We start from the raw sequence: 16,924 nt of genomic DNA on the forward strand, positions 1-16,924 counted from the left end.
GTGTAGGAGTTAGAAATTGTGGAGATTGAGAGGTTGCAATTGCGAGAGCCAGTGCTTGGAGCCCGTAACGCACCAAATCCTGCAATCTGCGCAACACACCAGTTAGCTGGTCTCATCACGCGGATGGAAATACGCCGGCAAACAACTCTCTCACGACGAATGTATGGCCTTCTCAACATTGAAGCGAACAAAAGGAGCGCTGTTACAGCATAACAAACGGCCCCGGCAACAACATATGTGAGGGAGACACCGGAGAGCCAGCTGAGGAGCAGCACCGGCGGAGGACATTCAGCACAATGAGGCAGCAGCAAAGAGGGCATCACAGCGACCGCGCGGAGGAGGAAATGGTGGCCAAGATCAAGCATTTTTTAGCCCATCTGTCACAAACAGAATATAACAGAAAACTAAAGTTTTTACTTGATGATCTCTCTGATTTTTTGTTTAAACCATTAAATTTGAAACTTACAACGGTACAACAAATATGCTTGTGGAGGGTTTAGCTATGGTGTCTTATGAGGAGGAACGACGGCGACGGGTAGAGGAGAACAAGAAGCGATTGAAGGTAAGCCACTTTCCTCGCTTGGCCAGACATAAAAGAAAATCCTCTTTCACTCCTGCGCTTGCAGGAACTGGGTATAGCGGAGATCAGCAAGGAGATCGCCCAGCAGACCACACTGGTGGCTTCCAAGAGAGTAAGCTTCACAAAACTCGCTGCTTCTAGGCCATTTCCCACATCGATTGATCCAGGCGAGGAAGCGTTGCTCAAGGTCAGCTGAGAAATCCGTCTTGTGTGTACGGAGGTCTTCTCGAGTCTCATCGAATCCTCGTCCAAACTACAAACTGGTAGAATAGTATCTCTCGTCTTTCTTTCCAAGATAATCTGTTGTTCTTGGATCACAGGATGACGAGCCCCGTCTGCCTCGAAGAAGGTATGTCTCCCACGAGCTCTAGAAATTTTCTAAGACGTTTCTCGCAGTTCTGGGCGATCGTCTCGGATATCTCCAACCAGCTTTTGCTCACAGGAGGACAGAATGGCAGCCATTGGGGCCGCGGAAAAGATCCAGCAAAGTTTAGATCGTCCTTCCACTGTCAAGACGATGCTCCAGTCCCACGTCTCTGGAGGATTCTGGCTGGTAAATCTCCTGTTTGAGCATGCTAGCGAAAGATTAACAAGAAAGAGATCTTCTTGCAGAGCTTACCACTCTCATTTGCGAAGAAACACTTGCCAAAGAAGGACACGATGATCACCCTCGAGGACAGCGACGGGCAGGAGTCCGAGTCCTTTTATTTGGCGTACAAGAACGGACTTAGCGGCGGATGGCGTGGTTTCTCCATTGATCACAAGCTGCAAGACGGCGATGCTCTCGTCTTCGAGCTCATGGAACCTACACGTCTCAAGGTCAGTTCATAGAAAGCGAAATGAGAAAACGTCTTACAGTGGGTTTGTCTACACAGGTTCACATTGTTCGAGCTGCCGACTACCAAAGGAGCCAAGGCAAAAACATCACAGATAAGGCACAGCTTGCAAAAGGAGTCGCAGGTAGACTAGAAAGATGACAATGTCTGCTGTTTACAGCTAGTTCTTGTCATTACATCTATCAATGCAAAGAAGTGAAATCAAGCACAAAATCAATGCAAAGAAAATAAAATTACGCACTTACTCTTACATAAAAAGCTAGTAGAAAAATTATTATATTTAAGAAACAAAGAGAAATTATTTTTATTTGTTAGGAACTTATTCTTTTAATATTTATAGTTTTATATTTTTAGTCTAATATTTTTGTTTTCCAAATGAGTTTCCACAATATTCCAGCTCCAATGATATAGTTAATTATTATTTCATTACTATTAAGAAAATGATATAACTGTAGGTAAGATTTAGTATTTAGAGACTTATATAAAACTCAAATAGGATATAAAATATTTTGATATACATAAGGTAATAAAGAGCTTAATTTGAAAAACTTAAATATATTATCTAAAAACCAATCACTATGTGGTGATACAATAATATCATTAACAATTAAATCTCCAAATATAATGTAAATGGGTTATAAAGTCCATGCTTTTGTATAATTTAAATACCTAAAATTTACAAATAAAGAAAATAAAATTATTCCAACTTACTTGTTATATTATAAGTTAAAACTTTTCCTAATTTTTCATTTAAAAATAACAACACATCATTTGTAGTAATGTCAATTGCATATTTATAGATTATTGAACCTACACAAAAATTTAATAGAAATAAAATTTTATTTTAAACACTTTTACCTGTTTTTGATACGATTGGAATAAAGTGTAAAGGGGACAATTCAATACTTTTATTATTTTCAATATTAATGTGAATAAAGTCTTCATAAGCATTAGGATCTTGATGGCCAAAAGCATATATATCAGAAAAGCCTATTTCACCATTTTTAGCTTGAATGGCAACCTGTTAGAAAAAGCTAATATCAATTTTCATACACATAAGAAAAGTATAAATATATAAAAATTAAAACCTTATCTCCAATAGCTATATCTTTAATTTTCTTTTTATTCCCATTATAAAGTGTTAATATTGCATCACCTGTTAGCAAAGAAAGATTAATTTAAGTAAACAACAAGATTAATAGAACAACATTAAGAAGTTACTGGAAAACGCTTCTTTGCTTTTTTGCAAATGTGATTTACACATTTATAACCGCTCAGACATTGTGAATTTATAGTACATGAATAAATATGATTTGGTAAAACATAAAGCACAAATAAAATGTAAACTATAAAACTTTTCATTTTAAAGATATGTTATAAAGAAGTTATGTTTTTTTAAAAAAATCCCAAATACAAGTTATTTAGTAAATTACACTAGTAAAATCAAGCTCTTTAAATTTAAGCCACTTATGTGCACCAATCCAAACTTTACAACAAAAATATAGTGTTATATGGCCAAACCATGTACTCCGAAAATATAAAACACAAAAATGAAGATTTAACAGCTATTATCTCTTCATCTACTTTGATAAGTGAGCCACTTTATATATCTATCATAACTAGAATCCATAAGTGTGTTCTAGGGTGTATTAGACGAAGCAGCTTATGCTTCCATCAATAGGCTAGAAACTTCAGTAAATATAACTAGAATCCATATGTGTGTTCCAGGGCGTATTAGACAATGTCAAGGATTGAACTCCAGTAAATTCAAGCTCTTTAAATTTAAACCACCTATATGCACCAATCCAATGTTATAACAGGAATGTAGTGTCATATAGCCAAACCATGTACCCCTAAACTATAAGACACAAAAAGTAAAGGCTTAACAAGTATTATTTCTTGTCTACTTAGAATCCACAAGATTGTAGTGTTAATGTGGCCAAACCATATACTTTTAAAGTATAAGACAAAAAAGGTAAAGGCTTAACAATTACTATCTCTTTGTCTATTTTGATAAGATTATAATTAAAATCCAAGTGTATTCTAGGGTGTATTAGATGATGTTGAGGATTTAACTCTAGTTCAGTCAGGCTCTTTAAATTTAAGCCACCTATATGTACCAATCCAAACGTTATAACAAAAATGCAATATTATATGCTAAATCACGTACTCATAAGCCATTTCTCTATATATTTAAATCCTAATGAATTTTTTCTTAAGTTATTCCTTTTAGTTGCTTATACGAAGGATCATTAAAACTTTTGATAGTTCCAATTTCATAGAATGGAAACATTTTATAAAATTTATTTTAAAGGCTAAAAGTATGTGTATCAAGAAAAGGGCATTTAGAATAGTAGAGAGGATAAAGTTTTATTAAGGTGATGTAAATGATTAATTTTTCATTCTTCTTTAGTCATTTAACCACACTTCTGACCACTTGAAGGAATCTCACTCATAACCTCCATAAATCTTATTCTAAACTTGGGACTTGTTAGCCCTGAGAATAACATCTATGCCACTCAACTTTTGCATTTAGTTTAAGTGTTTCATATATCTGATCCCATAATTGACACTCAAAGGTACCATTAACATATCAACCCATTACACTAAGGCCATACCTATTCACTTTTGTTACACTAGTGATCTAACACCACCTACATCACAATTTTGTCTCTTAAAGACTAAACCATCCATCCATAAGTGATCATCTCAAATTCATTCTTTAGCATCCTTAGGATGGTGGCAGACATAGAAAATAACCTTCCTCAATATCCTTTTCTTAGCCCCCACTAAGTCCCTTTTCGTTCACGGCCATGTTTGCCAACACTGCCAATGGGTCAAGGCCTATAGGCTTGACCATTATGTCCTATTGACTTTTGAGATTTTCTCACCATATGACCGTATACTTAGTCTCTATACAAGAGGATTGCTCTTCTTTCTTTCCACAGTCCAAAACTTTAAGATAACATTTTGGAACACCATAGCCCTACACGAGTCTCACCCACCTTTTGCCTTTGAGTGCCGTAGCCATGTGGCTAGAGCGAGGTTCTTATGAGCCATGCCAAGTATCCAAGTAGATATTGCCACCCACACTTGGATTAAGAGTATTGATCATTCGATCTCCCGAGGGAGCTAAAGCTAGCTTTTGAATACTTCACCAAACTACTCCACTTGTTTGTCCATATTCACTTTAGCTTTGGATTCTTTAATGGATATATTATCACGCAACACATGGGTATAACTTTTCTTGGTCACACTAGCCTTTCCTAACTAAACTAATTCCACTACCACACTCTCCCTTCTATACTTTTGGAACTCTTTGCCCTTTGCCCACCCCAGGAGATGATCACTTTGGGCTTTCACCCCACAAACTATATTAGTATTCAAACTCAAACTTGGACTCAGACTTGGTCTCGGTCTCAACCTCATTCTCAGTCTAGGTCTTTGTCTCAGTCTCATTCTTGATCTCGAGTCTTGTCTTGGGGCCATCTTGGACTTTATTTCAAATCCATCTCAGACTCTATCTCGAACTCCATCTCGGGTCCATCTCGAACTCTATTTTGGACTCCATCTTAAGTCCATTTTAGACTCCATCTCGGATCTATCTTAAACTCCATCTTGGACTCTATTTCGAACTCTATCTTAGGTCTATCTTAGATCCATCTTGTACTCCATCTCGGGTCCATTTCGGACTCCATCTCAGGTCCATTTCAAACTCCATCTCGGGTCTATCTTAAACTCCATCCCAAACTCCATCTTGGACTCCATCTCAGAATCTATCTCAAGTCCATCTCATATCCATTTCATACTTCATCTCGGGTCCATCTTGGACTCTATCTTAAATCCATCTTGGACTCCATCTCAGGTCCTCTAGTGTCCCTTTTCTAAAGACTCACATATTACTTGTTTCATGCTTGTTTCTTGGGAGTTCCACTCTTGCTCTTGCCTTTTCAAGTTGTAACTTTTAATCCAAACATGTTATGCTTGTTTGGCTTCCGCTTCAACCACTATCATGTGGCACCCTTTTAGCTCCACTTGGGGCTTAGGGATTTGTGTCTCATAGGTGATTATCTTGAAATGGAATAAGAATGAGAAGTTTGATAAATTCATTAAGGATATGAAAAGTCTTTACATTCTGGAGTTGACAACAAAATTCTAGTTCCACTTCAATTATTTTTCTTTTTGAGTGTATTACTAAATTTCTTTCATTCTTTTGCAACAACTTGATGCAAGTGAATAAACTAAAGCTTAACCAAACCATATCTTCTGTCAGGGAAGAAATTGTAATGGGAAAAGACCTTAGAATGGTAGACTCTAAAGAGTTGGTATTGTACTTAAGAAGCTCCAAGCAAAAAGCCTCCAAACAAAAAGGCAAAATGCAAGAAGATTTTTTCAAATACAAAAAGAAGGATGCTAACAATGATAAAAAGAGTCAAGTTTGTAAGTATTGCCAAAAAGGCTCTCACATTACCTCTGAATACAAGAAGAAATGAAAAATTTTACTAATCTCAAATCCTCTAAATCTATTATAAATTATGAGAAGTTGATTAAAGAAGCAAATATAGCCACAACAATTAGTCACCTCTTATTAGAAATCCATGAGAAACCAACTCATTTTCTATTGGATTCTAGTGCTACATCTTACTTTATATGGGACAAAGAAGATTTTGTTCACTACAAATCTTATCTTGAAGAACATATTATACAATTTAGGGGAAATTGTGAACATGAGGCTGTTGGTATTGGTGACATTCAAGTCCCAGCCACAAATACCTTAGTTGTCTTCACAGAAGTCATGCATGCTCTTAGTCTACATAAAGACTTAATTTCTATTCTATTGCACATATGGTAAGTAATGGGTAACAAACTTTATTTGATTTTAACTCTTGTGTTATCATCAATGCTAATATTGGGGTGATCATAGCAACAACTCCAAGAAAAGGTAATCTTTATTACTTGGGAAATGAGAAGTCTATAATCATTACTTTTGCACTGCCAACAAAAACAACAATGAGGTATGTGGTCATTTAAGTTTTAAAAGTTTATAACTCTAGAAGGCATGGTGACAAGCTAAACTCTTTGTAAGCCATAAATTTTTCCTTTCCAATTTGCCAATTTACTTCATCTATCTGATCAACATTTCCTTGGACTTAGCTAAGTTCCTTCGCCAAGGTTCCCACCTATGGTACTGGCTCCTACTTGGTTTCAGCTACTCACTACATGAGAAACAGAGTGTTAACCATCCATCTACGGATTCCCAAATCTCTCCCAATCCCCCTCCCAGGGTTAGATTAGATTTAAGGTTCAGCTACACTCCCCGCAGGCACAAGCAGCCAAACACACCAAGCCTCTAGATTCCTAACATCCCTTGGTACCATAAGACTTGATTATGGGACCCTCTAAATCCCAAGCCTTGAGTGCAACACTTGCTCTGGGACGTGGGAGGGAAACACCATGGCCTAACAGCCCGGTATAGGTACCTTTACTCCCTCACTTCCATCCCAAAGGGAAGGCCCAAGCCCCTAGGTAGGGTAAAGACTAATGAGCTGCATGGTACTCAAGTAAGGCACCACTCCACATGAGCTGAGAACACCACAGTCGGTTTCCCTTCTGAGAGTGGGAGCTGCTCTTGAGCACTTCCTGGGGTGGCCCCTCAGGCACCACCCAAGTCCATGCTCACTCCCACCCAAGGCCCCTCGGCCTCAGTCTCAACCTCAAGTCAGTTTGGAAGCACCATTGAAGAGTTCTTTCAAGATTGATTCCCGAACCTCACTATCCCTACTATACTTTTGGAACCCCCTACAGTCCCCCTTGGGAGACACACACTTTGGGCTTTCACCCCTTGACTTGTATTAGTACTCAAACTTGGTTTCGGACTTAATCTCGGACTTGATCTCAAACTCGACCTCGGACTCGGTCTTGGACTTGATCTCAGACTCGACCTTGGACCCGATCTCGGACTCGACCTCGGACTCAGTCTCAGACCTGATCTCGGATCTCGGACTCTGTCTCGAACTCGGTCTCAGTGTCAGCCTTGGACTCGATCCCAGACTCTATCTCGAACTTGGTCTCAAAGTCGGTCTTGGACTCAATCTCAAACTCAGTCCCATCCGATGAACTCTTTATCATTTCGGTCATGCTTTTAGAGATCCTTTAGCGTACGATACCTTAAGGAGTTGGTTCCTTACAATTCCACCACCCACAGAAGAATTTCGATGCCCTCTTTTATAATCCTATGACTTGTTGACCATGTCTTTGGGGGTATCCCCCCATTTAGCGGTGTGCCTAAGTTAACCTCCCCAGCTAAGAGCCCATGACAACAGAATATAGGTGTCCCTACCTCACCACACCCTAGTATGGGGTTGGGACTTGAACCCAACTTTGCTTACTAGGGGGTTAGGACTCAAACCCAACCTTCGTAGAATACGTCTACGGATTCGACATCCCCACAAGGAATCGGGCGTAGTTCCCTATGCCTGGTCAACTTAGTTAACCCATGCTAGTTAGCTAACCTTCGGCATGCCTTTGGGTCCCAACATATGCCATTGCTCAACTTTACAAATTGATACTTTTAATTGAACTTTGCATAAGTACATAGAGTTCTACTTTGCAGAAATTCCTCCAATAGATCTCGCGCGTTTGCTAGGTTCTCCTCCGGTTCCCAAATTGCTTCGCAATGTGGAAATCCTTTCCATATCACATGGAACTCCTTCACCTTGCGTCTTTGTCACTTTCTCTTGCGTGCATTAAGGATGGCCTTGACTTCATATTCCTTTAAGGAACTCAAGATCAGTTCATTTCTAGGAATACATGCATTTTTACCTTTGAGTCAACTTTCGGCTAATCCCACTTGGTAGCCTTAGGTTCTTGGTGTTCAGCCACACCTTCTCCCCAGAGTTGAACTTTACGTCCTGGCGCTTCTGGTTTGCATACTTGGTTTGCCTTTGTTGAGCCTGTTCCAAGGAATCCCTCACTAGATTCCAAATGTTGGTATTTCCACCGTGAATGCCTTCATTGCAAGTAACTCTTCATGATACTCGGCCATGCTGAGTTCCACAAAACCTTTAATAGCTCACCCATTGATGACTTCCCATGGACTCACCCCAATACTCAAGTGTTGTGAGTTGTTATAACACATTTCCGCAAGTCCCAAATGACTTACCTAATCAGTCTGGTCCTCCGAGACATAGTATCGCAAATAATCCTTCAGCTACTTATTCATCCTTTCCGTTTATCCATCTGTCAAGAAGTGTTAGTGCCATCAAACTTGACTTAATACCCAATACTTATCTGTGGGTGATAGGCTGTGCTGAATTTCAATTTGGTGTGATACTGTTCCAAAAGAGTTCTCCAGAACCTACTGGTGAAGATATTATCTTGATCTGAGATAATCTCGTCTGGCCTTCCCCACACTCAAACCATTTATTTGAAGAACAACTTTGCCACACCTTCCGCATCCACTTCCGTTGTGATGGGTATGAAATGTGCCATCTTTGAAAATCGGTCCACCACCATGAATATTGCATCAAACCCGGAGTCTCGTGATGAAGTCCATCGTAAAACATTTTCATGGACAATTTGGAATTGGGATGCTTTGTAACAAGCCCCCACTAGCCTTAGTCACGGTTTTGACCTGTTGACATATTGGACATGTCTTTACATAGTTTTGGACATCCTTAGCCATATCTAGCTGGTGATACTTCCCCTTGAATAACCCTATTGTCTTGGGCACTTTGCTGTGTCTCGCAAGAAGTCCGTCATGACACTCTTTTAAGGTTACCTTCCTTAGTTCCCCTTCTAGAACATACACCCTCGTCTGTTTATAATAGATGAGTCCATTGTGTTCAGTATAACCTATTTTCTCTTCTGTTAGCAACTCACCTCTCTAGTGAATTTCTCGTGCCTCTTGGTTCCTCATCAACACTTCTTGTGCTAGACCATCATTCTCATATGTTATCCGCACATCATCCCAAAATGTTGCTGTTGTGCTAAATATCGCCAACTTCAAGCTTGCCTTTTGACTTAGAGCATCTGCCATGATGTTGCTCTTCCCAAGTTTATACAAAAATCTCGCAATCAAACTCGGCCAAAGCATTGGCCCACCGACTTTGTTTCCCTCTTAGGTCGGCCTGCGAGAAGAAGTGTTTTATTGCCACATTATCTGCGTAAACTTTGAAGTGCCTCCCAAGGTAATGTCACCACTCCTTGAGTGCCTTGACTAGCGCAAATAATTCCTTCTCATGGGCAAGCCACTTTTGCTGAGCCTTATCCAACTTCTTCGAGAAGAACGCCACTAGATGGTTGTCTTGCTTCAAAACTGCGCCTAACACAAAGTCCGAAGCATTTATTTCTACCTCAAAGTCTTTACCAAAGTCTGATAATGCCAACACGGGAGTCTTCCTCAACTTCCCTTTGAGGTGGACAAATGCCACATCGCATTCCACTGTTCATACCATCTTCCCTTTACCCATTTGGTCCGTTAAGGTAGGACTACTCTCAAATAGTGTTTAATAAACTTTCAGTAGTAATTGCATGTATAGCCCCAAAAACACCCTCAACTCATGTACATTCAATGGTTGCTCCCATTCCTAGATCACTTGGACCTTCTTAGGGTCCATCTTGACCTTGTCCTTGCCCACCACATGCCCGAGAAACTTTAACTCTTGTTAAGCAAAGTCACATTTGCTCTCTTTAGCATACAGCTTGTGTTCCTTTAATTTTTCAAACACCTTCGTCAAGTGTTCGGCATGCTCCTCTAGCGTTTTGCTATAAATCAAAATGTCGTTAATATAAATGACCACAAAGTGATCCAGATAGGGTACAAAGATGTGGTTCATCAAAGCCGAAAACGTTGTAGGCGCATTGCACAACCCAAAGGGCATCACCAAAAACTCAAAACTCCCATACCTTGTCCGATAAGTTGTCTTCTTAATATCTTCTTCTGCTACCCTGATTTGGTAGTATCTTGACCTTAGATCAATCCTTGAGAAGTATTTTGCCTTTCCCAACCTATCGAACAAGTCTTCAATTCTTGGTAAAGGGTATTTATTCTTCTTTATATATTTGTTGAGCAACCAGTAATCTATGCACATGCACATAGATCCATCTTTCTTTTTCATAAATAACACCAGCACCCCATACAGTGACTTGCTCAACATAACATACTCTTTGTCCCTAACTTTTTTAGTTAGTGCTTGAGCTCCTCGAGTTCCTTTTCATTCAAACAATAGGGTGGACGAACCATCATCTTAGCACCCTCAACCAGCTCAATCTTATGTTCTATTGGTAGTGCGAGGGGCAACCCCGCTAATAGCTCCTCCGGCATGGTATCTTGGAATTGGTCTAACACCCGTTGAATCCCTAAAGGTACTTCTTCTGTTCCCATCTTTTTGTCACTCTTCACCGAGAGTAAGCACAAAAATGTTGCCTTAGTTCCTTTAGTGAGTTGTCCTCTCGTGGACACCAGGTTTAAGCAGGAGTCTTTGGCTTTACTTTGCCCTACCTTTAGATCTTAGTCCTCCACCCTGGATTGTTCTCCCCGGGCATTCGCCAGTACCACAAGATTCCTACTTTGTCTATATAGGGCTATTACGAACTAATTGAACCAATCCATCCCAAAGATTACGTCAAATCCTGCCATTTCCAACACAGTGAAATCTATGTCTACTTTCCATATTTCTACTTTGACTCTCGCTTGTCGAAGTACCTCATCGGTGTTTTGGCTACCTTGAACAAACTCTATAATCCTTGGTTCACCTAGCTACTGCACTGTTAGTCTAGTTTGCCAGACTACAAAATTATCTGAAGCACCCGTGTCAATAAGGATCATAACAAAGTTACTTTCGAGCTTCCCTCGGAGGGTTAGTAAATGTCACGAACGACTCTCTACCAAAGTTGCTTGTAATGAGTAACTTTGAGTTAGTTACTGGATCACGTACCTCAATTTGGATTTCACCCAATTTAATGGCTATATTGGCTTTGGCCTTTTTCAAATAGGGATATTCCCTCGAAAAGTGTTCTACTTCACTGCAATTAAAGCATATATTGTTTCTCACGCTACTAATTAACTTGATCTTTTTATCCATGGGTTTGTCTCGTTTTGCGTGACTCCCCTATGTACTTGCTCGCTGGCCACTAGATCTACCTTTCTGGAACCCTAAGGACTCATTTTTAGAAAAACACTTCTTGAATTTCTCTTTGCCATATGTTCCCCTTGGTTTGGCCCCTTTGCTAAATGTGAACCCCAACCCCGTTGTGTTCCCCTTTTACAGGTTATTATTGAAATGCACCTTGATAGCCGCATCCAACGCTTCCTTGTAGTTGGTCGGGTTCTAGTGCATCACCTCGCCGCAAACTTAGGTTTGCAAGCTTGATATGAAGATGGATGGCTAACACTCCGTTGCTCGTGCAGTGAGTAGCTGAAACCAAGTAAGAGCTAGTACCATAGGCAAAAACCTTGGCAAGGGAGCTTAGCTAAGTTGTAGCGCACGTGGTTTTGACCCTTTATCCTATGGTGATTTACCATAGGATAACACCACGAAGCGGAACTTAAACCCTCTTTATGCCACGTGACACATGCCACGTGTCATATGCCACATGTCCAAAGGATAGTGGTGCGGAACCCAAGGTTCAGGGCCTTGGGCCACTAAAAGAAGGAACGGTGCCAAAACCCCCAAGCACGAAGCTAAGGAGTGACAAAACTGAACCACGGAGCAACTCCTGAGCATGCAGCCCAAGGAGCGTAGGGACAGAGGCCCGGAGCGACTTGGAACAGTCCACTAGCTAGCATGGTGTGGAGCTTGGGCTTAGACCCAAGCCGGACGCAGAACAAGGACAGGCACCCAAGCAGGAGCTAGACTATGCCTTAGGTTGGTCGGCCATGCTCGACCTACCCACTATCCCTACTATACATTTGGAACCCCCCCCCCCCCCCCCCTTTGAGGAACACACGCTTTGGGCTTTCACCCCAAGCCTCCCTTAGTGTCAAGAGTTAGTCTCTAGGACAAGCTCGAAACTTACTAAATATGGAATGGCGCTAGATTGTGAATTTGGACATGGGATAAACACCATTGTGTTTAAACCGATCTCTACATTCCGTAGATATGCCAAATGAGCGAATCTAAAAACTTTCCATAAATAGCATTTGGGACTGAAATGAGACTAACACAAAAGGCATGATAGCGAGGGTGTTTGGCAGACACGGTAAGCTATCATCCAGTGATATTGAGGGACTAATCTCAATACGCGAGGGTTTATATCAAGCCAGTGCAAGACAAAGCAAAAGAGAACTAAGAGTCAGGCCGAGTATGCTCAACTAGAAACACATAGGAGTTCCTACTTTATGTCCATCTAGCTAAGTACAGGTGCTAAACCCACTAAACTAACACTTGAACAAGAGGGGCTGATAAAAGGAACCAGCAATACCGACCTCTTGCCGTCGTGGCAGTAAAGAAAGAGTGTCCGTAAGGACTGGTCAACAGGTAACTTTCGATACCCGAAGTCATATTCGCAACACTCTCCCCCCTTTAGGGAAAATCGCCAAGGAAACAACTCTAGAAAAAGTTCACGGTACTCACACTATGTGAGAAATGCACCAACTTAAATGAGTTAGGAGGCAACCTCTTTGTCTAACGCGGATGCGCTACTAGCTTAGACACCTTCCTGCCGTCGCCGACAAGGAAATGACCAACGGAGTCAGCCACCCTTGCTGCTTTGGGTGTCATCCAGCTACAAAAGTGTGATATGGCCCTGCCTGCAAGGATATAGAGAGAGAAGCCAAAGGCCACACACTCCTGAGCAAAGAAACCAAACCTGTCGGTAAGGTTTAGATAGACTACTGTAAACAGGTAGTTAGAGTTGTTTGCGCGGTCACGCCCTTTCAACAGAATAAGGAACATTGATAGAGAGGTGGGTTATGTGACCAGTCAACAGTAGCTACCCCATGACTAGAGATTTCACCATGCACACGAAGTGCCGAAGCCAGTCTACCCATTACTGGCCCAAACTCAAAGATCAATAGATAGACAATATCAAAGTCAAAGACAATGATATCTTAGTGACTTAATTATTAGTGAATATATCTTAGATTAGAACACAAAAGTATTCCAAGTAAGTTATCATCTGATAAACTAGTATTAGAGTATAGGAACCACCAAAATCACTTATCATTGGAAAACATAGGATTCACCATCCAACAAAATGCAATAGCAAGTATATCATCAAGTAAACTTAATGAGAAAACTTAATTATCGAAGGTTGTAGACAGTATGCCAAACAACTTACTAAAGATAACTCAAAGAACACAAAGTATCATTAACTGACAAGCACAATGCTCGCGAATGTATCACCCAAAGGAAATAACATCCTAATCTATTAGAACTAACTCAAGTAATAATCAACAGAACAAAATGAATGTTGTATAGCAAACAAACTCTTGTTCATATCAACCATTGCACTAGCTAATCTAAATAGATCCCGATCAACAATACCAAGGAACCAGAGTTGCTTAAAGCAAGTGTCAGTAACATCCCACCGATGTCTCAAACCCAAGAGACCAATCTAGAGCAAACCACAAAGAACATGTGGTATTGCAAAAAGCCATAAGCCATAAAAACAAATAACTAACCATCATGAAAGATCATCAATCATCCCATCAATAAAGAGATGCAAAATCATCGTCTAAGAAGGAATCCACCATCCCGAAGAATAGCAAATCATTCTATACCAACAATAATCAAGCAAAACTTTTGACAAGGATAATCAATTATCCTAGATGATAGTCAATCATCACCAATTATTGCTAGATGCAAATACTAACTTCAACATCAAAGCTAGGAGTTAAAATGCCTTCCCCAACAACTCCTAGCAAATGGAGAAATGAGCATAAAAACTCAAGGAACCAAAAGCTTGAAGAAGTTTATAGCCAAGTCTTGCTTAATAATGATCACGAGTCTTTGCATGAACTAATTTCAATGCTAAAGAAGAAATCATGGACAACCCACAATACCCTCTTCAACACATCCACAAGCCAAACTTTATAATACAAAAGCTAATGAAGAGTATGTTTGCATCAATCCAAAAGCTAAGTATAACGAAACTATGCTCAACAAGTGATCACCAAACTGATCTTCCATGAATCCATCTATAGTAAGACATAACTCACTTCATAACAAGCACAAGAAGAATCATCAATGATCGATATATCTCAACTAAAATCCAACAAGGATTCAATCACTTCAATACCAATCACTAACTCTTCTCCTCATTAGGCTAGCATAGTCCTCGACTAAGTCATCTTTCAAGGAAAAGCTAAAGCTCAACCTCAACTAAGCAATCTTGTCTAGAACACAACTAACTCAACTTGCCACTCAATTCATTTGACGTTAACACAGTTGCTAACTAGCAAATGCATAAATGCTAACAACACAAAGCTAAAGCCAAATCATCAACACTGTCTTCATCGAGACTAATGAAACTTGATATCAATCTTTTCAGAGAGACATCTCATCTCATTCGAATCTCAATATCAACAATGTCAATGACAAGGCATCATTTCAATGCCATCAACACCATAACAAAGCTAAAAGAAAGCACGAGTGAATCACCACCCAAAACTTTCTAGCAACCAAGCTAACCAAAGTCGAAGATACTTTAGTCAGTATCTGAGACCAATCCTTCAGCAAACTCAGTTATAGATATCACTCCCTCAAGGAGTGAATCATCACGTCCAAGACTCAATGAAATCCAACACTACAGACTAAATGTAACCAAATGATATCAACAGAGGTAGAGTCGACATGCCAACATAAAAAACTCATGTAAGTCTAACAACACGATCCTCCGCAACACCATCTGGTAAAGCAAGCCCATCACTGCTAAATCATCATCGAGCAACGCAAGTCCTTGACGAAGTCTACAAGTAATCACTAGTTGCAAAACAACTAACAATCACTCCTCAACTTGCCTTCACAAGACCCAAACACCAACTCTTGTCATCAAGTTATATACTTGTCCAATATGAACATGATACCCTAGGTACGAAATAAAAATTCATAGACAAGCACAAACTAAATGACCACTTGAATCCAACTCAACCACAATAAGCTCACTAATGCATTTAGTCAATAGCTCTGAGCATGCCTTGAAGAGGCTAGCTATGTGATCAACACTCAGTCGAAACTAAAGTGAAGACCATGAGATGGACTCATATCGGTACACAACCTCTTCATAGATAAAGCTATAGTACGGGTACTAACATCTCAACCTCAAACAACTAAGTTGGACATCACCATCCTCAGCCAAGGCGCAGGGCTACCAAGACTAAGTCAAGATCAACGAGAGCTCACTACTCTCATAGAGTCTTAGTGAAATGCAAGGTGCAACCTGCCACCGAGCATAATGCTACAAAAGAAAGGCACAAGGGTCACCCTTCTTAGAAAAGCGCAATGGCCACTTTTCTACATCAACTTCAGACTCTATTCAACTCGATTGCCTTAGCCCCAAAAGTCAGCATCCCTTTTGGGCCGCATCATACAAACTACCTACTAAGATCTAAGCCAACCGAAGTCAACTCCAACCTCTTCACTAGTTTGTATTGGCTTACGAAAACGGAATGGTTTTTGGTAAAGTGACCAACAGATCAGCCATTAAAGAAGTCTAAGAAAATTTGTGGAAAATTTCCCATCCTAAAGAAAGAATGACTCTCAGTCCAGGATTGCAAACTTTCAAGACTCAACCAACTTCCTCCTACCTACAACTTCATATAGGTTCATCTCAACACAAATTCTCATGATCCAACAATATGTCTAAGCATCGAACATCTTTGCCCATCTAACCGATATCCAACACCGACATTCCTAAAGTGCAAAATGAACATCCAAGGCTTGATCACGAAAACTATATCTTCGGATATCCAAATTGCACTAACACTCTTCTTCAACCACCTTCAAGATCCAATATGAAGCTTAATACACTAACAAAAAAAATGACATGGAAAATCAAGGTCGAAGGAAAATTCCTCATCACTTGAAATAACAATGCCACTTCCACCAACACTAGTGCTAGTGATGTTAATGCCTCAACTACACACCTTTTCTATCCAACAATTTACTCCAAGTGTTAACAGATCAACTGACAAGCCATAGCAAGTGAATTCTATAACCCTTTTCCAACACCTAATGGGCAAACTCAAGGAAACAAGGTGCCAACTTAAGCTTAGCATAATGGACCACCATTGAGAATCCAGTTAAAGCTACTACAATGCTACTTCGTGCAAGTAGACTAGCTTCTCCATCAACCACTTTGGGGTTGATCATCATTTACCCAAGCAACTTCGTAAACACATTGCTCATTATCATATGGATATGATATAAATCATAATGACTTGATCATCAATCAAGCAACACTATGAGCAATGCCCATATCACTACTACAAAGGTTTATGTGAATATCAAGTGTCAACTCAATTCGACAAAATGCAACATAAATGCCACACCCCACCAATAGAGAT

At 40.1% G+C, this 16,924-nt stretch overlaps 1 protein-coding gene across 1 annotated transcript; it reads left to right on the top strand.

Moving 5' to 3' along the window:
• The first annotated feature begins 481 nt into the window (after positions 1 to 481).
• On the top strand, positions 482 to 1,656 carry LOC112347813 (B3 domain-containing protein Os06g0194400-like). Its single transcript, XM_024679268.1, has 7 exons — positions 482 to 562; positions 627 to 692; positions 748 to 843; positions 901 to 929; positions 977 to 1,133; positions 1,193 to 1,399; positions 1,456 to 1,656. The coding sequence occupies exons 1-7, from the start codon at positions 482 to 484 to the stop codon at positions 1,555 to 1,557; spliced, it is 738 nt and encodes a 245-aa protein (XP_024535036.1). The 3' UTR covers positions 1,558 to 1,656.
• The last annotated feature ends 15,268 nt before the right edge of the window (positions 1,657 to 16,924 follow it).

This window comes from Selaginella moellendorffii, unplaced genomic scaffold (genome assembly GCF_000143415.4).
Source record: "Selaginella moellendorffii unplaced genomic scaffold, v1.0 SELMOscaffold_24, whole genome shotgun sequence".
NCBI lineage: Eukaryota > Viridiplantae > Streptophyta > Lycopodiopsida > Selaginellales > Selaginellaceae > Selaginella > Selaginella moellendorffii.